A 22714-nucleotide genomic window follows, 5' to 3' on the forward strand; every position below is an offset into this window, starting at 1 on the left:
TATTAGGAAGTTATGATTTTTCTAAAGTTTCGGGATAGCAATAGACAGCTAAAAACTCAAAATAAAGATTAAGGGATTTTTGGCCGAAAAACCCTAAATGAGAATCTAAGATCTCAACAATGGTAGCGCGACAATAAAAAGTCTGACGAAAACGGACGTTGGATGAAGAAGTTATGGCTTTATGATGGAGTTTTCATGTCCGGACTTGTTAAAAATAATTAATTAGAAATAAATTCAAAATTAGCCGACGAAATCTAAACGAGAGTTGTAGAGCATATTCTCACCTACGTGTGTATATATATATATATATATATATATATATATATATATATATATATATATATATATATATAGAACGTCGAAAACGGAGCTCGTACATGAAAGTTACGGATTTTACAAGTTCGAGACACAAAATCCGAGGTTGTCAGGCTGGCGACGAGATGGCATAGATGGCCTCGACGTGGAGACCCTGACTGATGGGTTTTCAGGCTTGGCAGTACACGTCTCATCCATAGAAGAGGATAAGATCGACTCCACGACATGGGAAACCCTTTTGCCACGCCGTGGGACCCAAAAAATGGGCTACAAATAGAGCTCAAAGGGTTTTGGGTTTCATTGCTCAATTCTCTTCTTTCTCATGCCAAAGCTCTGCGTTTAAACCCCCCAAAGCCATCCTAAAGCCCCGGTCTTCACATCCAAGTTCCGAAGGAAGGTTTTACACTCTCGAGATTCCCAAGATTCCAGATATTCCTAAGAATCCCGAGAAATCAACTTTCTCAAGTCGAAGTTCTGCTCAATTTTCGTCTCACCTTCTTCAATCTACCAAGTGAGTTCATACCCCTACAAATACGTTTTCAAATGCTTTGTAAATGCTTTTATACACTTTTATTGGGGGGGGGGGGGAATACAAGTAAACACACAGTTATTCTCGTGTGAAAACATCAATCTTTTGCTATACTCTTTGTTATATACTCAATCATATGTGATTTATAACTATCATACGAAAATGTTCTCATGCAACATATCACGGTAACACATTGTCCTTTTGGAATAAAACATGTTGTTATATAAATATCAAACACTTTATTTATATTTGGATTATAAATGTTCAATAATGTTATAACAAATGTTATACTTTACATACAAAGTCGACACTACACTAGGGTTTACTATACAAACGAAACACACTTTTGGAAAGCTATAATAGGTATAGTTTACAAGGTAATCATGAGATTTTACATACTATAAGTACTAGATCAAGGAAATACTTTCATATACAAGAACAAATGGACTTTTCATACGTAAATCTATGTGATACTATGTTTTGTGAGACATTCAACTTCACATACTTTCAAGTATGCAGTTAAAGTGTTGTATTATATACCATAATATCTTGTAGGGAGAGTGTGATACTTGTGTATACATCTATACGGGATTGACAATCCCACACATAAATTGTTAGCTACAGTTAGACCGACAGGTCTAGGGTGACAAACGTCATAACATTCCAACGCATGAAGAATGTTGTTACAGGTAGTCTGGGTCAATAGCATGGTTATAAAACTCACATGGAGTATTAAAAACACGTGGATTTACGGGGTTATCAAATGCCTTAGTGATCTTATACATACATAAATCTATTATTCTAGGCATGAAAAATACTATTGCATTACAATTTTGGAACTTTTAAACTACCATACACTTATGGAAAAATATTGGATTTCTAGAAGCAAACATTCAAAACAGTCGGGTCTTGGTAGAAGACTACTTTTATACTATTAGGAAATATGGGATTTTCTAGGAGCTTTCAAACATCTACAAACAATTTCATTCAAATTTATACAAACATTGACATTAAATACTTATGAACTCACCAGCTTAAATGCTGATCTACTCTTTCAAATCTAGTTGTATTTCTCATGGATTTAGTAATATAGGTAAACTTCAGCTTTTGGAGAAGTGACGCTAAGGCATCGGTTTAAAACTCATTTTGTCATCATATTGAAATTTGTTTTGAAACAAGTATCATTCAACAACGTAACTTTTAAATTATATATATGATGTTTGTTTTACTTTCTTTACTATGTATTCAACTGTTACGATACTACATGAAGTCAACCGCCCTCGAACGATTCCGCCGTTCTGGTTTGGGGGTGTGACAAGATGCCCTCATTTGCACTATAATTGAAATATACAAAAAGAATACAAGTTTTATACCAAAAATGTTGTTCACAAAAAAAAGGTTCTTGTGTTTGAAAGCTTTTGATTAAAACAAATAATTGAAAAGAAGAAGACATTAAAAAGTAATTAATTCTTTTGTTTTTGCATTAAAAGACAACAGACCTACCAAGAAAAAAAAAGTTTACTGTAATGGAGTCTTTATAGGACCATTAAAATAGCTCTTTACAAAGCTATATGAGATAGTCTTATTGATAGGTTCATTAGACCTTTTTTACAAAATTTCCAAATACACCTGTCTTTATAGGACCATTAAAATAGCTCTTTACAAAACTATATGAGATAGCCTTATTGATAGGTTCATTAGACTCTTTTTACAAAATTTCAAAATACACCTTTAAAATTAAACAAATTGTATGTCTTTAACATTTGAACTTTTAGAAGCATACTTATATTTTTTTCATATTAAAATTCAAAACCTTTGGATTCATTTTTCTATCATATTAGTGTATTACCAAAAGTATATATATATATATATATATATATATATATATATATATATATATATATATATATATATATATATATATATATATATATATATATATATATATATATATGGAAAAGTTCAATAGAAAACCATAATTATTTGTTTTTTAAGGAAATGAATTTTTTTCAAGTTTTAGAGCTTATCGAAAAAAATATATATATTTAAATTCATAACTTAACATTGTGAATGTTAAATATATTTTGTGGATTCACATTGTGAATTTTCAAAGATTCATATTGTAAATTTGACGAAATTTTTTTTTATCGAATTTGATATCGTTGAAGAAATGATAAAAAGTTATGAATTTCTGTATTTTTAGTTTTTTTTATTGATAAAATATAAGTTCTAAAATTTGAAAAAAAGATTGGTTCTTTAGTTAATTTTGGTTCTCTATTGAACCTCACCTTATATATATATATATATATATATATATATATATATATATATATATATATATATATATATATATATATATATATATATATATATAGTAAACATGTAATTTAATACTACTATGCGCATTTTTTGTATTTAATCATGGGGTAATAATTATACATTGGCTTAGCAATTCATAAAATTATGAAACCGAAATAGATATATTGCACCATATATCTAAATGTATTGTTTTATATTTGACATGGTAGTTTATCAACTACTTTTACTACACATACTCTATCAGCTAGACAAAAACTAAATTTTCAACTAAAAAATTTACTTTCTGTATTAGTTACCAGCTAACTTATAAGACAAAAGCTAAATTTCCAGCTAAAAAGATTCACTTTCAGCTACTCTGCAAACCACATCCTTAGAGGTGGAAACACTCTATTTTGTTTAGCAAAACATATCTTTTTACTAATAGGCCTATCCAAATCTATCTTTGAATTCTTCAACAATGGAGTTTTATGAAATATTGCTTAAGGTTAAAATCCATATAACCATTTTCTTGAGTCTTATTTTTGTTATCATTCGTAAATTCCATCTTTGTAGCTTCTGTTGTTTTGGATCCGGAATACTGGTAGTCTGGATCACACATATGACTCCTTTATAAACAACGCACTTGGTGCATGTTAGCATGTGTAATTAGTTATACTTGATCTCATGTATGATCCTAGTTGTCGTTATCTGATTGGTGATTCCCTGATACATAATCATCTGATTCTAGGAATTGTGCCGGTTGTATGACAACCACTCAACAGTCTGCAATGTCCATGAAAGATCTTGAAATTTAAAGAAGTTTTTTAGTAGTTTTTTGAATTCCAAAATTAATGACTTCTAGTTATTCTTTGTTTGTCATGCTGCTTAGATTCGAAAACTGTGATCCATTTCCATATAAATCAATGATTATTCTGCATAGAGACTGTATAAAAAATTTAGATTAGTACATATTGTATGGATAAACTCAAATGAATTTTCTAAAAGGGAAGTATCAAGCTTATAATTCTTCCAAAAGTTGCTGATTTTACATCCAAATTCAATACTTGTATATACTCCCATGCTGCATATTATAAACAATTGTTTTCTCTGAAGTATCTGGTATTCAAACAGAAGGTGGAACACTTCTTCAAGATGAAGGCTATTCTTTTGATCTATGATAGAACAGAAGAATTTCCTTCTTCTTGAAGAAAGGTTCCAGCTTGTGTTTGAATGCTAGCTACTTCAGAAAAAACAAGTGTAGAGAGATGGGAGTAAACAAATGTATTGGATTTGGATGAAAATCAGCAACATTCAATCTGATGTATTTATAATGTGATTTACCTTTGCTTGTTTCATTCACTGTTACATATCATTAAACATGTTGTGGCCAAAATTCCTTCCAACTAACGCACCATTATGACTGAGCGAAACTAGACCAGGCGTGATCAGAAAATTCAAGTCCACACAACGGGAAACAGGAAAAGGACGACTCGAGAGCTTATTGTGACATATCGATAAAGCATCATGTGTGGGATCTCTATGCCATTAAAAAGATCATTCCATTTAATGTATCATGCTTTGAGGGAAACAAGAGAAGAGGGTAGTAGGACCTAGTGATGTTTACAATGCGATTCAATGATATCACGATGCCTTCGACTTTGATGGGACTTAGAATCCGATCATAGGCACGAGGTGGCTGTCTGATGTGGATGAATGTTTCTTCACTTGCTCATGTCTTGCTGACCAGAACGTCAAATGTGCCCTGAACTTGCTGAGGTTCGGGAAAAAGGATTGGTGGAGGTTGATGACTAGCTCATATACAGATGATTAGAGAGTTGTGGTTACTTCGGAGTAGTTTAGGGAGATGTTTCGCGCTTGCCACATTCCACGGGTCGAGCACGAGTGGCTGTCACAGGAGTGTTTTGTGATCTAAGACAAGGTACATAGTCGGTGATGGAGATCACCTGCATGTTCACTGAGAGGGCGATGTTTTACCCGGAGCTTACAATTAAGCAGGCTCATATAACTCGTTATCTACGCATGCTCAAGTCTGACATCAGACATTTTGTTGATACTCAGCGGTGTGATACCTTACTGGAGTTACAGGAGGCCGAGAGGAGGCGAGAGATTGAGATAGAGACCCAGGTGAGGGAACAATGTCAGGCACCGGCTTGATTGTACACACCATAGAAACAATTATATTTCGAGGATACTGGATTATTAATCAAACAATTGTTGGAGTTGTGTTGTAAATTAAATAAATAAGATTTTTGTGAAATGTGTTATGAGAATTATGTGATTTTTTAAATGAAAATTTTGTTTGAAAATTTATGGTGTTACAATATTTTGGGTATTTTCAATTGTAGCTAAGATTTGGTCATTGTTTATTGTAAAGGTGATCAGTAGAGTTCGTATTCAGAGTAGTGTGTTGATCAGCTATCTTTTCATACTAAGTGACAAGTCTCCTCACTATAACTGTGGGTTGAAGGCACCATGGTCGGCCCATTAGGATTTGTTATGTAGGATGTTAGTTGTCTTTGTTATCAACCCGCGGAACTGGAAGAGGAACCCACGAAACTAGTGATAGATTCGGATAAGGAGTAGCCCGAAGAGAGTGATAAGGATGACTCGGATGTGGAGTCTAAAGTCATCAATCCGCTATACATGGCTTGGGTGCCTGCTCACAGGATGGGCCCTAATGGCCCCACGCCCTCATGGGCGCATGACATTTAGAGGTGGAGCTGACACCAAGGGATGCGGCCACCTTTTTGTGTGCATCGAAGATACTACGACCTTAGCCACGGTGGGTCGGCTAATCGAGCACTTCTGATCATGGTCAGACGGATGCGAGACATTGGCAATCAGGCACATGCCACCGCCAACTAGCAGGATCAAATGCGAGCCGCCGTGGAGCGAGCAGAGAGACAAACACATGAGGTGGTCAAGGATTACCAGGAAAGACGGGCAGCATTGGAGGCCCGCCTTCATGTCACTGAGCGCCAGTTGGCCAGGCTGCAGGGTGCATCCACCTCGACAATAGCACCCCCAGATGCCTCTCGCCACGAGTAGGATCTGTTCTACTCATCACCACTATCAATAAGACTCTCTTTTGTTTAATATTATATGTAGGACCAACTAATCGATTAAGTGACTACACTACTCGATTGGGATGGTATGTTGTTTGACTATTATCCCATGTACTGTAGGCCTTATAAGGGCCAAATTTTCACGTAACATGTACCAAACCTTTATCATTAATGAAATAGTGTTGTGTTTTATTTGTGATGTTATCTACTATGTTCTCCATTTCTATTATTTCTTGATATTTCATGATTTCACTTACAAGCACTAATCGATTAAGTGACTACACTACTCGATTGGGATGGTATGTTGTTTGACTATTATCCCATGTACTGTAGGCCTTATAAGGGCCAAATTTTCACGTAACATGTACCAAACCTTTATCATTAATGAAATAGTGTTGTGTTTTATTTGTGATGTTATCTACTATGTTCTCCATTTCTATTATTTCTTGATATTTCATGATTTCACTTACAAGCACAAATCGAACCATCACAACCATTAGACAATAATGGAATTTGAAAAAGAAAAACTATTATGTGTTGATCATCCTTCTGTTCCATGATAGAAGATGCCTAGAAGACCCATTTGCAGAAATAACAACACAGATTCAATGGCTCACATCCACAATGGAAACAGTGGAGGCGGAAATGGTCCGGGAACAGGAAGCTTTAACCATGAAATGAATCAAGGACCTGCAAAAACTTGCACCTATAAGGACTTTTCTAATGCGAAGCCTAGAACATTCAATGGAACCAGTGGAGTGATAACTCTAAAATGTTGGATCGAGAAGACAAAGTCCGTCTTTGAAATATGCGAATGCCCAAAAGAAAGTAAAGTGAAATTCGCAGCTTGCATGTTTTTCGATCAAGCACTATCATGATGGACTGGTCATGTTAAAGCCTTAACACTCCCAGTTGCTAATGCTATGCCATGAGAGGAACTCAAAAGAAATGATGTTGGCTGAATACTGTTCCTGTGGGGAAATACAAAAGCTAGAGCAAGAGTTATGGAACCTTTCTGTACAAAACCTGGATGTAGAAGCCTATATCGCTAGGTTCAACGAGCTGGCACTTTTGTGCCCAGGAATGATAACCTCAGAAGGCAAGAAAACTGAACATTTCATTTGGGGTTTGACTCCCCTAATTCAAGGAAATGTGATTGTTGCCAAACCTGAAACGTTCGATAGTGCAAAACGTCTAGCTTAAAAGCTATATGATCATGGAAACAAGAATGGCACCAAGACTACAGAGACAAAAGCGAAGAAGGAAAGAGGCAACAAGAAGAATTCGGGAAATAAAGGGAAAGGGGGACGAACTTTAGATTCTTCTAAGAAGCAGCAAACGGTAGCAGTTCACGCTGCTACCACTCAGACCATACAAGCTTTAACTGCAACTACTACAACCACCCCAACACCTGCGAGACCCTATGCATGTTCTCATCCAAAGTGTGACAAGTGTAGTTTCCATCATGTCGGCGAATGCAAAGATTTCCAATGTACCAACTACAACAGAAGAGGGCACACTGCCAAATATTGCAAAGTGCCTTCACAACAGAACAAACTGCCTAACAACAACAATACTAAGGTCGGTCAAGCCTGTTACGGTTGCGGGGAAATTGGTCACTACAAATGAAACTGCCAAAGACCAACAATAGGGGCACAAGTGGATTAGGAAGAGTCCTAGCAATAGGAAAAATGTGTTGGATAAGGTTTCTAAGTCCATAACTTATTTGGTATATACTTGACCCGACCTGGCATGGTCCATTTGGGTTGCATTTCATCAAAACTATTTATGGATAATTTTATGAGAGTTATACACATATTATTATTAATATATTATAAGTTATAATATATTAATATGAAGTCATGTTATTTAATTAGTCTTAGTCTTAAATTAATTATGAATTAATTTAGAGATCAAAAGGAAGACTAATTAGATTATGGGCTATTGATTTCATATGGTGTGGGCTAACACCCATTTGTTAATGGGCTAGGCTTGTATGGAAGTCTATGGATGATCCATGGAGCTTTTAACCCATGGATCCTTGGAAAAGGAAAGGTCATGGGTTATTAGGGTTTCACCCTAATCATGTACACTATATAAGCATGCTTATGTTGCATGAAATAGCCACTAGTGTGTGTGTTTGTGTGTGGCCGAAAATTGTAGTGTGTATACACTCTCTCAAAGTTTTCCAAGAGTTTGTGGTGATTTGTGATTCCATTTGAGGCATTCACACTATTGGTGCTTGACCTTCAAACTCCTTAAGAATCAAACTCATCAAAAAGGTATGTAATCTCTTCTAACTCTTTTATGTTTAAAAGTACCCCATGCCATGTTAGATAGGTTATGAACCTTGGAAAATTATTATATTACTTCTATTTAGACAAACATAGATCCAAGGTTTATTAGGGTTGCATGCACACTTAGGAAGTGTTAGATTGCTCAAAACCCAACAAAAGGGAGGCCGTGCAAGACCTAACAGTATTCACCAATACGTTCCTTCTCAATAACACCTATGCATGCATCTGATTTGATTGTGGAGCTGAGCAAAGTTTCATAAGCCACAAGTTTAAACCTTACTCAATCAAGATCCCCCAAAATTAAACGAAACCTTTACATTAGAAATGACCAATGGAAAAACAGAATCAACCAACGATATTTTCATTGGGTGTACATTAACACTGAATAATCACTCCTTCCAAATCAATTTGATGTCTGTCACTATTAGGAGTTTTGATGTGATCATCGATATGGACAGGTTAAACCCCTACCATGTCGATATTATGTGTCACGAGAAGCTCGTTCGCCTTCACCTACCCAATAACGAAACCCTAACGATCTACGACGATAAACTTGACGCAAACCAGTGATGCTTATGTTTCCGCTGAGTGATTAAGGAGATTATGGTTTTTAGTATAATAAGCAGTTGTAAGGCCTGCAATAACTAGTTATGCTTATGTTTCCGTATTGATTATGACATCTGGAAGTTTTAATATTAATGAAAACCTAATGTTTTATTTGGAATGTTTTTGTACCGATTTTATCTTAAAATAAAAATGTTTTGAGACGATTCCGTAATAAAACATTCTTTTAAAGAATACTTTATTTTAAATAAGTATAAAAGAAAAGTTTATTTGGCAAAGTTAGTTCTTATAAATAATTATCTAAATAAATTAAATATAATAGTTGTTACAAAATAATAAATGAAAATTACATTTTTTTTCCAGATTTCGTAATTAAGAAGATGTATTTTAATATACATTTATTTTATCGCATATTTAAAATATATTATCTCTATTACTCTATAGTTTATATATATATATATATATATATATATATATATATATATATATATATATATATATATATATATATATATATATATATAGGGAAGAGTTATATGGAAAATGAATGATTATGGCAACACATATTTGAACCAATGAAAACATGACAACACATTACTTCCACAATAACTTCCACAATACGTTACTTGTGAAGAAAGAAATGGATACGTGTCATTTAATTATTGGTTCCGGTAGATGTTGCCCTAGTTATTTGTTTTCCATAGAACTCATTCCTATATATATATATATATATATATATATATATATATATATAGTATTTTTTTATTTTTTTTATTTGTTGTTGTTATTATTATTATTTTTTAGTTAATTCAAGTTCCGAAAATAATATTTGAAAAGAGAATTTTTTGATTTTTCCATTTATTTTGCATTTTAAAATTATTTTTAGAATTATACAGTGTAATATTCTATTAGAATATTTCACATATTTAAAAAAAAAAAAACAGGATTTTTTTTTATTTTTTTAAATTTTTTTCAGTTAATTCAAATTCCGAAAATAATATTAAAAAAAGAATTTTTAGATTTTTCTATTTATTTTGCATTTTAAAATTATTTTTTATAATATATCAGTGTAATATTTTATTAGAATATTTCACGTATTTTTAAAAAAAATGGATTTTTTTTAAATTTTTTAATTTTAATTTTATTTTTTTTAGTTAATTAAAGTTACGAAAATAATATTTAAAAAAAGAATTTGTGGATTTTTCCATTTATTTTGCATTTTAAAATTATTTTTAGATTTGATCTCATGGTTTCATAAAATTAGAATGATTTCAAATGAACCTGAACCTCTCTCTCTCTATCTATATATATATATATATATATATATATATATATATATATATATATATATATATATATATATATATATATATATATATATATATATATATTAGACAATATTTGAAATATATTATTATATTAGGTCCGATACGTAAAAATTCGTCAGTTTAATATTATATCTCTTAGAGATTCAGAGTTAAAAAAATATTTAGCATTTTCAATAACACAAATATAACATTAGTTATTGATATTTAAACAAGAAAGGACATCATCAATAATTTAACATGTAAGGAAACCACTGTGGCCTAATTGTTTATTAGGTTTTATTAAACATTATATTTAGTAGAAAATCATTTCATTACATTTTTGACCTTTAACACCTCTTCTTCTTTAAAAATATCATTACGTAAGTGTGTTTGTGTTTTTTTTTTCTTAAATATTTATGTATATAGATCAAAAGGAAAAGTTCGAGTAAAAATAAAAATAATATTAATATCTATAATGAAAACAATTCAGGTATGGAAGGAGGATTAACCCTAATTGTTTAACATACAAACCTCTTATAATACTTCAATCTCTACATATACCCTCAACCATTTAAAAAAAAAAAAATACATTTTCTTCACAGCATTATACCAACCAGACCAAAGGCCCTTTGGTGATTAGCCTAATTGTTGTTTCTTTGCCTCATGTAACCAAGGGAGAAGGAGACAAAGGGGTAACTTCACACAAACATGTATATGCTTCATAACAATATCTCTTTCTTATCTTCATCATCGAAAACAACCCCGGCCAAACAATTTGTCAAATAGTTCTTCCTTTTGTTTTTTACCAGAAAAAAAAAAAATACATTCACAGTACAAAAAATACTTCTTAACGGCTATAAAACAGTAGCATTGACACGAATATGACCTATGTTTTTTAATATCAAATCTGTTTAATATTTATTTCTGAGCACTTGAGTCCAGATTCCAGAACTCACCATGATAAGTTGCTGGACATCTTTGATAAGACCCTAGAGCATGTACACTACATTAAACTCAATCTTTTGTTCATCTTGAAGAAGTGTTCCAGTTTGAGTGTTGAATGTCAGATACTTCAGAGAAAACAAGTGTAGACAAAACGCACAATAAGAAAATTTCCATGTCTGTCATGTTGCTTAGGTTTGGAAACTGTGATCCATTTCCATATAAATCACTGATTATTCTGCATACAAGACTGTATAAAAACATTTACATTAGAACATATTGTATGAAACTATGAATAGACACAAAGGAATTTCTAAAAGGGAAATATCAAGCTTACAGTTTCTTGAAAATTGTTAAGAGGAATGGACATAAAATGCAATCTCATTGAGCTATTCTTCATCAAAAATAGAGATCCAATCACTCACAATTTTAGCAAAGGAAGAGAGAAGAAACACAGAAGTTGCTGATTTTTCATCCAAATTCAATACTTTTATTTACTCCCATGCTCCTGTTATCAAGAATAGTTTTCTCTTGAATATCTAGTATTCAAACACAAGGTACAACACTTCTTCAAGATGAAGGCTATTCTTTTTGCACAAAAGAATTGCCTTCATCTTGAAGAAAGGTTCCAGCTTTTGTCTGAAAGCTAGCTACTTCAGAAAACAAGAGTAGAGACATGGGAGTAAATAAAAGTATTGGATTTGGATGAAAATCAACAACATTAAATCTTTGTATTTATAATGTGATTTACCTTTGCTTGATTCATTCACTGTGACATATCATCAAACATGTTGTGGGCGAACTTCCTTCCAACCAATGCATCATTACGATTGAGAGAAACGAGACATGGTGTCGGTAAATTCAAATTCAAAGTATGGAAAAGGATGACAGCGAATTTATTGTAGCAATATCATCAAACCTAAAGAACGAGAATATTTGAATGAAGATACGTGGAGATCATTAAACACACATGGTGTGACATATCATAAAGCATGGCTGTGTGATCTTCCACGCCATCAATGTATTATGCTTTGAAGGAAACAATAAAGAAGGTACTGTGTAGTGATGCTTACAATTTTATACTGTTATTCCATGAAATTGAGTAAATACGAAGTATGGGCAAAGGTTGTGGCAGTTGAAAACTGTTGAACAAGAAATTTTATGTGAAGATGCGTGGATAAATGAGGACAATTCCACCCCATACTTCAAGGTTCAATTTTTACCTTGACGAACATAGTTATATTAGGGCCATATTTAGGGCCAAATACATATAATAACATAAATATGGATAAAACATTTTGGGCTTTTAACAGAGAAAAAAAACCCTTGGAATGATATTTTTTTGACCATTCGGATTTTTTTTTATAAATCTTTACTTTTTAAATTTGGATAATTTAAAATAAATAAATAAATGAAAATCTTAATCTTCAAGTTTGTTTTTTCCTTATTTCCTAACTTTTTTCAACGTGGATTAAACTATATATTTGGCATTTGGCAATAACATTTTGTCTTGAGCCACAAATTTGTTAATTATTATTACTAATAAAATAACTTTGTTGACCATTGTTAAGGTGACGTCAGTAACGTTGTCAAAAACCTAAGTGGCAACCCAATCCTTGTAGGACCCATTTTCGTTCACATATTGACAATTCGTGTATTCGTGTCACGAAAACGTGTAAGGTATGAAGTTGACACGATACGATTACACAATGAGAAATAAGCTTTATCTCAATTTTTAAGATTTATTCGTATCGTGTCGTGTCTCTCACAGATTCGTGTCTTTGTGTCTGAAATTGCTAAGTCTAGGTATTCTCCATAGGTAGGTGTTTATACAAGTTGTTTATTAAGAATAAGATTTCATTAATAAATGAAAATATTATAGATGATATAGTAAGGTGACTATCATGACCCGATAGATAATACCCTAGATTGATGATCACCTTGAAGGAAAAGGAAAAGGCACAGTCCTAGTAAAAATAAAGGAAAAGGCACAGTCCTAGATTGATGATCAATTTTTTTTTTTATAAATGCTATGATAAACTATTTTTCATCATATGTTATTTTGTTTTTATGATTATTTTTGACTTTTAGTGACATGTTTTTTTTATTTATCATGACTATTGTTAACTTTTAATCAAACATTTTTTTTCGTTTGTCATGACTATTATTGACTTTTAGCCATACATTTTTCTGATTCTGATTACTATTAGTGACCTTTAATGATATGTATTATCTTTAATCATGACAATCGACTACTTTCGGTTACATAAAAAAAGACCAACACCCGGTTTACATGTCATAATTTTAAGTGTTTTAAAAAATTATAGATTTATTAACTTTCAAATTGAATGACAATTAGTATCGTAGCATTATACATAAATTCATATATAATAAAACAATCCACCTCATCCAATAATATCATGTCAAACAAGTTATTAGAAATATTGTACACTACATGGAAAATGATGGTTAACAAACATTTCAAAGTTAACAAAGTATTTTTTTGCCGATACAAAATATTACATGGAGATAAAACCTACAACAAAAGACAAATGTTCTTAATGAACTCCATCAATATCAGAATCTGTGTACTCAACTTAGCAGCCCCTAACCTCAGAAAAAAATAGCATATAACGTTTCAATTAAAATAGTGATAGGATGTTATATTATCCCGTGTTGCAAAAATCGGTCTACGCGGCCGATTATTCGTTTAGGCGGCTTCAAACCGATTACGCTTATACCTACTTGGCCTATATAATCGTTATGGGTCAAAGTCAGACCTAATCGGGACTAGGTGCCCTAATTGGTCATATGTTGTCAACATAATTCAAAACATTTCAGGGGAAAAATCGTCAAATCATCTCTCTCTTTCTCTCTCTCTCTCTCTCTCTCTCTCTCTCTCTCTCTCTCTCTCTCTCTCTCTCTCTCTCTCCATCAACAAGAAAGATGCTTTCTTCTTCTAAGCACTATTTCTACTAGTTTCTCTAGTATATTGTTGCTGTCCAAAGCCCAAGCTCATCGTAGCCTTCTAGGATCGTCGTAGCGTTCCAGCTAGTGTTGGGTTGTGTCGTCGCTCCTCTCCTCCGATATCCTCCACCATCGTTCCTTCTCCTCTAACATCTTCCGGTCCCGCGAAATCCATCCATCTGACATTAGAGCTCGTTTTCTTTCAAGGTTAGTTCTTCTCCAATCAAATTGTTCACATTGATTGTTTTAATTGGGAATGGGTGGTCGTTCTACTAGTCGATGTTTTTAGTTATTGGGTTGTTCTATTCCCTATTCCCTATTCTATGGTGCTTCTATATTATTATGTTGTGGTTCCATTATATGTTACATTTACTTCACATGTAACATTCCGTTTAAAATAAAATAAATTAAACAAGAAAAATAAAATAAAATTAGTAAATATATAAATAAATATATAATAAATAAATAAAGCCTAGCCCTAAAATCCCGAGATGTATTTTATATTTTAATTTAGCCCTAAAGCCGTAATAATCGATCAGTACTAGAGTACTAGCCAGTAGAGTTAAATCTTATAATTTCAAGAATTTGGGGCCTAAATTGTATCTTTGGGACTTAAAATGCAAAGAATTTCGTGGCCAATGGTTGTTTGCTAAATATTTGGCCTAATTTGAAAATGTAAGTGACTGGAGGGGCTGGAAGTGTCAACTATGCACTTAAGTTTGGAATTCGAGATGGGAGATCAAACCCATCACCCATCTCATTACCTTGCCTCATATAGCACCGATACCCCCATCACAAACCCTAATCCTAAGAGCTCCAGCCACCGCCACCATATCTCTCCCATATCTAGCAGCGCCATCTCCTTCGTTGAACCACCACCGGAGTCATCCTACTATCGACGACGACTCGCACTGTAAGGGAAGCTTTCGAGACTGGAAAGACTGTGAACGACCGTTGCCGCCACTTCTTCTTCTTTTCTTCCGTCATCCGCAGCCACAACACGACAGCCGTCGGTGCTACTCCGACTGCCCCTCTCCTTCTTTCCATCTTACAAAAGCTAGCCGCCACTGCCACCGCTCGTACAGCCCTCCAATTTGCTGCTCTGATCATCGTTTGCCACCCCAAAGGGGTTGTTGTGTTCGTGCTTCACGTGGGTACATGTATGTAGGGGTGTGCGCGGTGCGGTGCGGTTTGGTGTGGTTTATAGGTAAAACCATAAACCGCACCGCATATGCGGTTTGAGAATTTTAGAAACCGCAAATCGCACCACGGGAACCTTAAACCTCGTTGTGCGGTGCGGTTTAGTGCGGGCAGTTTGTACGGTTTAGATGCGGTTTGATTAATTTTTCAACATTATGCGGTACTGTTTGTTATACTTCGTAAATCATACGGTGTGATTATTCTTTTGGGGACAATTACCACCATGATATGTTGATAATTTAAATTAGGTAAAAATTATAACATAGTTATGCATGTATCGTAAAATTAACTAATAAAAGTAGATCTATGTGTATATATTAATCGTAAAGAAGGATTGCATCGTAATTTCTAAACTAAATTTAACGGTGAATCAATTGAGTTGTGGGTTTAACAAACAATTTAGTAGTAAAGTGTTTATATATGTTCATGAATAGTTTTATATATTAACTTGCAGGAATAAATGTTATGAAATGAACGATATCAAAATTATACTAATATGACCTCATTATATATATATATATATATATATATATATATATATATATATATATATATATATATATATATATATATATATATATATAATGCGATGCGGTTTGAACCGTTGTTTTGTAAATAAAAACCACAAACCGCACTGCGTAGTGCGGCTTAGAAAAGTTACAAACCGTAAACCGCATCGTGCCCGTCCAAAACCTCATTATGCAGTGTGGTGAGGGCGGTTTATGCGGTTTATTACACACCCCTACATATATGTTGCTGCTTCAAGTCGTGAGATGTGTGTGTGGTTGCATCTGGGCTAGCTGGAAAGGTGATGAACCACCATGGCTGCCAACCATGGTGGTTGCCGCCGTTGCTGCCTTTCTGCTACCACCAGCCACACCGTGTATGGTGGCTGTGTGTGTGATTTATGATGTGTGTATCATGTAGTGTGTGTGTGTCTATTTTCCATTGGATGTTTTTGGGTGATGCTTGACTGGAAACCGAAGAAACCCCCTACCACCACCGTGAGGTGGTGGCTATCGCCTCCTGCCACTGCCAACCACCGTTTTGGTTGTTGTATTTGGTTTATTCCTTGTTTTTTTGGCGCTTGTGTGTGTGTTTTATGAAATTGTATGTACATTGGATTATTGGAATATTACTCTAACCACCGCCATGTGTGGGTGGCTGCCGCCTCCTACCGCCATGGACCTCCGCCGTCCACCACTGCCCGAGGTGGCAGTGGTTTGTAACCAATTTATTAATTATATATTTATTTATTTAATTATACAATCAATTAAATTTAGGGGTTGGAAACCCTAATTAAGCTTTAGAAAACCCTAATATTAACAAACTCTAAATTTATAGTTGGTCGGGACCCGAATTAAAACTATTAATTGAACCTAAAATAATAACTTAATAATTCCCTAAAAATAACTTAATGTAATATTGAACTTAATGGATTAAGTCCTTAATGGGTTAAGTGAGGAACACAAACCCTAGTTATCATTTTATGTAAAAACCCTAGAATCGAGGAGCTTTATTTTGGGAAATAATCGGGTGCGTATTTAGGTTGCTGACTGGATTATTATTTCAACAAAAAACAACTAAGTCAAAAATTAATCAATCATACCCTTAGGTGATTAAGTACTTAATAGGTTAAGTGTTCTTACTTAACCCTAATCGTCATTTCATGTGAAACCCTAATAGTCATTTCATGTGAAGTGGTTACTGTTGCATGTGACTATGACCTGTGATTGAGTATTAACTCAAGTATCTTCCTGTAAGTGATTGGAAGTGAGTTGAAGCTAGTAGAGTCCTTTGTTGCTACAGTGGTTTCTGTATGCACATCGAGGTGAGTTTCGCCGCACTGTATCGTGGGTCGAAGGCAACAATGTCGGCCCACTAGTATTGATTATTTGCTAGTAGAGGGATGCCCTAAGGACTGTATATAGTCATGTAGGACACACTGGGTAATTTTGATCTAAGCTCTTTTAGCTGTTGCTTGTTTGGTTGTGGTTTTAGAGTAGGATCACATGTCCAGGTGACTATCTCACCTCTTTTAGCTGTTCCTTGGATTGTTGATATTTAGTATGTTGTTATGCTCTAATGATCTATTAGACCTGTCTCCTGGTATGGAGTATGTTTCTTTATTGTAATAACTTGTAGAATTGTATGTTATTTGTGCCTTCTAGTTATCATCTATGGAGTGCACATAGGGACTTTCAGTGGTCATATAGGATAGCCTGAGAACTCTTGGTCTAGGCTCTCTTTCATGTTTCTTGTTTAGTTGTGGCTCTAGAGTAGGACTATCTGTTCGGGTGGCTATCTCACCTCTGGCTACTTATGGTTACACATTTTGTGGGGGTTAGCTGGTAGCAAGACTATATGTGGTTAGAGGAATAGTAAGCAGTAGTGAGCTGCATGATTGTTGTTGCCTGTATTATGTGTCTACTTGATCATGATTGTTATATGTCGACATACTATGTTTGGTTGGGTTGAGGCAGTCTTGCTTTGTGCGGTAGGCCAAGATACCCAGTACGGACCGGCTGTAAGCCATATGCATGGATGCTTGGGAGGAGAGATAGGGTTCAGGCAGTCAGCCAACAAACCCTAGGTATTCCAACCTGATGGTTGATTGGACCCGACATATTGGTATCCCAGTCCGAGGTTGATTGCGCCAATATGCTTATGATACGAGGGTATTCCATCCCGAGGATGACTGGACCCATCGTGGACATGCCTGGTATTCCAGCCCGAGGTTGATTGGGCCAGGTATAAGTGTTTGTGTTTATGTTTTGTTTTGGTGTGGTGGTACTTTAGGGAAATCTCACTAAGCTTTGTGCTTATAGTTTTGTTTATGGTTTCAGGTTTTTCAGATGATCGGAGTGGCAACAGGAAGGCGTAACCGTACGCATCCTTGGTTTTACAATAGATTGGATCTTGGGAAACTCTGATTTTAAAATAATTTTCAAGAACACTATTTTTGTAAACATTTAACTAGTAAAATGATTGTTTTGAAAAGTTTAAATTTTGTTGAAATTTCTTGGACGTTACATGCACTGAACACAAAACTAGGAACAATGTTGCTATTTTTTTAATAAATTTTACTTATTTTTTTCTACCAAGAAGAAAAATAGAAGTCATGGCTTTAGCCTTTTAGGGAATGTGAATTAACCTGTTAAGGGTATATAAATTGAGGTTTAATTTTTTTTAATGGATGCTTAGGTTTGGCGGCAAATGAAGTACAAGAGTGGTTCTCTATCAGAGAAGGAATCTGAAGGAAAGCTAAAGGGGAACTTGTGTACATTGGCATCCATATCTTTGTGGGTGACGATAGGTAAATCCAATTTTGGATATATTGTATAAGGATTAATAGAAACAAATAAATGGAGAATTTATGTGATTAGGTTTTGGCGGCAAACAGAGTACAAGAGTGGTTCTCTATCAAAGAAGGAATATGAAGGAAAGCTAAAGGGGAACTTGTGTACATTGGAGTCCATATCTTTATGAGTGAAAAGAGGTAAATCCAATTTTGGATATATTGTATAAGGATTAATAGAAATAAATAAATGGAGAATTTATGTGATGTTTACATGTCAGACCATATTGGATGCAAATGCTAGCATTGTTGCTTTATGTTCATCAATCAAACACAATAAGGAATATCTTAAAGATACATGTTTCTATTTTTCATGTTTTCTTCTACATGTCTTTATAGAAATACGTGTATATACTTCCTAATTTACTATTGATTATGTAAGGAGAACAAATTGGGAAATCCAGGATTCACTGTTGATGCTTTGATAGAGGAGGGTAGGAGGGCAAAGGGGTTCCATTTTTGTGTTTTTGGATGGCTGGGAAATTTTGTGTTGGAAAAGTAGCTCAAAACTAAAATTACATCGAAATAAGGATCCTTTTTAAATTTTCATGTTTCAACATCATATTTAAAGTTACTTTAACGTATGTGACATCATAGTTACATCAACTTGTGTTTAATTTAATCGCCATAGCAGAGAATAGCAATGTGAATTTTTGCTCTAAATCTGTAACTTACAACCTGCTCCTGAGTATCACTTAACGAAAGAAGAGAACGGAAGTGAGAGGATTTGGAAGGAAAGAAGAGAAGTTTGGGTGCTCCCGAGTTGTTTTTTTTGAAGAGAAGAGATGAAGAGAACAAATTTGGGAGGATTTGTACCGTTCCAAACGTTCCTCCCAAAATGGGCGGAATTGAAGAGAAAGAAAACGCCTGGAAGATTAAAGGTTACATTATGACCAAAATACCCTTTAGCCTAATAATAAAAGGATATCATCCCTCATTCTACCTGATTGATCAGTTTTTGGCCTCGTGTTCTTCTCTGTTACAAGCACAGGTATCCCTATTCTGTTCTTCTTCTTCTTCTTCTTTTTTTTTTTTTATTCTTTTGTCTTCTGTCTTCTATTAAAACAATTGCAATACTATCACATGCCAATACTATATTTGTATGTTTTATTCTTTTGTCTTCTGTCTTCTATTAAAACAATTGCAATACTATAATATGTGATAAAAAGTAATAATTACGCTAAGCAAAACCTTTTCTTGCTTATGTGCATATGCTTGATTGTAGTAATTACCATTTAGAGATGGTTGTCAAATATCATAACTTTGGATAAAAGTGAAGCTAAGTTGCATCATATTATCAAGTAGTATACTACGAATCATTTATATTGGAATAAAAGGAGTAGCATACCAATGCATCCTGTTTACAACTGAGGAAAAGGAAAAACGTGAAGATTCTTATTTCTAACTGCATGGTTTTCTACCTTAAGTAAATAGCTCTCCAATAGATCAAAAGACTACCATCAAGATTCCCAAAGACCATCCGAAAGGACATAGGTGAAACTTAAGTCGCATTTTAAAAATCTATAACAAGAAAGAATTCTGCTTTGGTATCTGACACATTGCTCATGCAGTTATTCCGTTTCAGTCTCTCCAAGTAACTGAGTAAAGTTATGCCAGTTATGCTTTTACTTTTCTGATGTAAACTACAAAGTACAAACTAAAACAACAATGTGAACTTGCCTTTTTGTCATAAAATTTCTATTGAAGGGTAATTTGGGTATTTGATGTATTTTTGTTTAAAATATATTGTCCTAATAACCAAATAAGGTGAAATCACAATGGGTTCTTAATAAATATTCTCTAATTGAAGCTAATTACATGTTATTTTTATTAGAATGACTGTTTTGCCCTTGAATTACATTCAATTAATCAGCATGACTGTTTTACCCCTGGATTACATTTAACTTTTATAACAAATAAGGTGAAATCACAATGGGTTCTTAATAAATATGTTATTTTTATCAAAATGACTGTTTTTCCCTTGAATTACATTCAATTAATCAGCATGACTGTTTTGCCCCTGGATTACATTTAACTTTTATTGTGTTCTAACAATCTACCATTCTTTAATTTTTATTCCTATGTGCAAAGTCATCATGATCAAACAGGAAGCTAGTGGTAGTGAAAAGGAACAAGTTAAATGGTCAGATAAAATGGATTATGCGTACATCCACGCGAAAATAAAACAACAAGAGACGGGCAATAGGGTGAATGGTACTTTCACACCAACTGCATATGCTCAAATGGTTGAGGAGTTGAACACAAAGCATCAAATGGATATTACAAAAAATCATTTGAAGAATCGCTACAAAACCTTAAAAAAACATTTTTCGCAATGGTACGATCTGTTTAGGGGAATTTCATTGAGCGGGTTCTCTTGGAATTCGTCTACTCAACTAATAGAAGCGGAGGAAGAAGTATGGGATAATTTAATAAAAGTAAGTGTTCCTTTTTTGTCTATGTTATTTTTTTAAATATTTTATGTTATCGTTTGCAATATTAATTATTTTTGTGTTGTTAAACATTCAAAACCTGAGGTTGCGTCGTTAAGGGCAAAAAAGATTGCATACTTCGATGAGATGTTGGTATTATTTGCAAGGGATAGGGCATCTGGTGCTCATGCTGAAACAGCGAAAGAAAGAAATGCCCGATTAAATGAAAATGAAAATATTCAAGTTGAAACAATTAAAGAAGTTGATGACATGTTAGCTAACAATGAAATTCATTTGGAGAACGAATATGTTGATCTTGATGATGACATTCAGGATGTTATTCCACCTCCTTTTTCACAAGAACAGTCTTCGGGTGCAAAGAAGTGTAAGAGTAAAAAGAGGAAATTTGAAGACGAAGAAGAAGAAGAAGATATTAACTCAAAGATAATGAAATCGGTTGATAATGTGGCTGGTGCTATCAGGGAGGGTAATATAATTTTTGATAGAGCTTATCCTCGGGAATATACAGGGGAAGAAATTTATAGAGAATTGGAGTTGGTGGGTTTGGAACCCCATGAATTACCGAGGGCTCTAAATTTTTTGGCAACAAATCAAGCAAAAGCTAGGACATTGTTCAGTTGTCCCCTTCAGATACGGATGGGTGTCCTCAAAGATATGATGGGTGCACGTGATTGAATAACCTTGGGTGATTGTTACTGGATTGATCTAATGCGTTTATGATTTCTTCTTTTTGAGTTGTTTGTGGTTTTCGTTTTGCATCTTGAAAACAATTGAATAACATGCGGTTTTCCTTTTTACAATTTACTTTATATTAAAATAAAATTGTTTTGTTAATGTTTTAAGTAGAGGGGAGGAAGGGAGAGTTGGTTTGTTTGGGGGGGGGGGGTTGGGGGTGGGGGCGTAGGGGGTATGGTAGAATGAATGTGGGGATGTAAAGACTTAATATTTACTCAAAAACATAAAAGGGTATAATTGTCTTTTTTTTACTTTCTTTTCTTTCCTTTAATGAACTCGGGAGCACCTAAAATGAATACTTTCTTTTCCTTTCTTTCGAACTCGGGAGCACTGAATACTTTATTATTTCCGTTCCCTTTCTTTTCTTTTCTCTCCTTGTTCTTTCTTTCTTTTCTTTTCTTTCCTTTAATGAACTGGGGAGCAGGGTGTTAATATTTTGCATGGAGGAAGTCCAAAGCACATATAGTAGGTATTGCTATTGGAATTGAAGTTCTTCTAGTGTTGGCCAACTAGTAAGGTCTATAGAGTGACAACAAAAAAAATACTAGCTTGGTACATAACCTTAAGATTCACTTCAACCTGTTTGATTTTATGCTTCAAAAAGAAACATTTTTGGTTTGCAACTTTTTTCCCTTTTGGTATCCTCTCAATAATTCTTTGTAA

The 22714-nt window shown here is 33.9% G+C and overlaps 1 protein-coding gene and 1 long non-coding RNA gene across 3 annotated transcripts; one reads left to right on the top strand and one right to left on the bottom strand.

The window, feature by feature from the left end:
- Positions 1 to 10894: 10894 nt before the first annotated feature.
- On the bottom strand, positions 10895 to 12592 carry LOC145038861 (uncharacterized). 2 transcript variants are annotated; one of them, XR_013679602.1, is made up of 4 exons: positions 12412 to 12592; positions 12090 to 12257; positions 11676 to 11846; positions 10895 to 11588 (listed from the first exon to the last, which is right to left on the bottom strand). It is a non-coding gene; the product is annotated as an uncharacterized LOC145038861 (long non-coding RNA). The 2 variants fall into 2 exon arrangements; XR_013679601.1 differs by having other exon boundaries at positions 12090 to 12592.
- Positions 12593 to 20959: 8367 nt separating this feature from the next.
- Positions 20960 to 21991, top strand: LOC145038863 (uncharacterized). The gene is made up of 2 exons (XM_078987088.1): positions 20960 to 21301; positions 21389 to 21991. Exons 1-2 carry the CDS (start codon positions 20960 to 20962, stop codon positions 21989 to 21991), a joined length of 945 nt encoding a protein of 314 aa, XP_078843214.1.
- The last annotated feature ends 723 nt before the right edge of the window (positions 21992 to 22714 follow it).

This window comes from Lactuca saligna, chromosome 4 (genome assembly GCF_052625555.1).
Source record: "Lactuca saligna cultivar CGN05327 chromosome 4, ASM5262555v1, whole genome shotgun sequence".
Taxonomy (NCBI): Eukaryota; Viridiplantae; Streptophyta; class Magnoliopsida; order Asterales; family Asteraceae; genus Lactuca; species Lactuca saligna.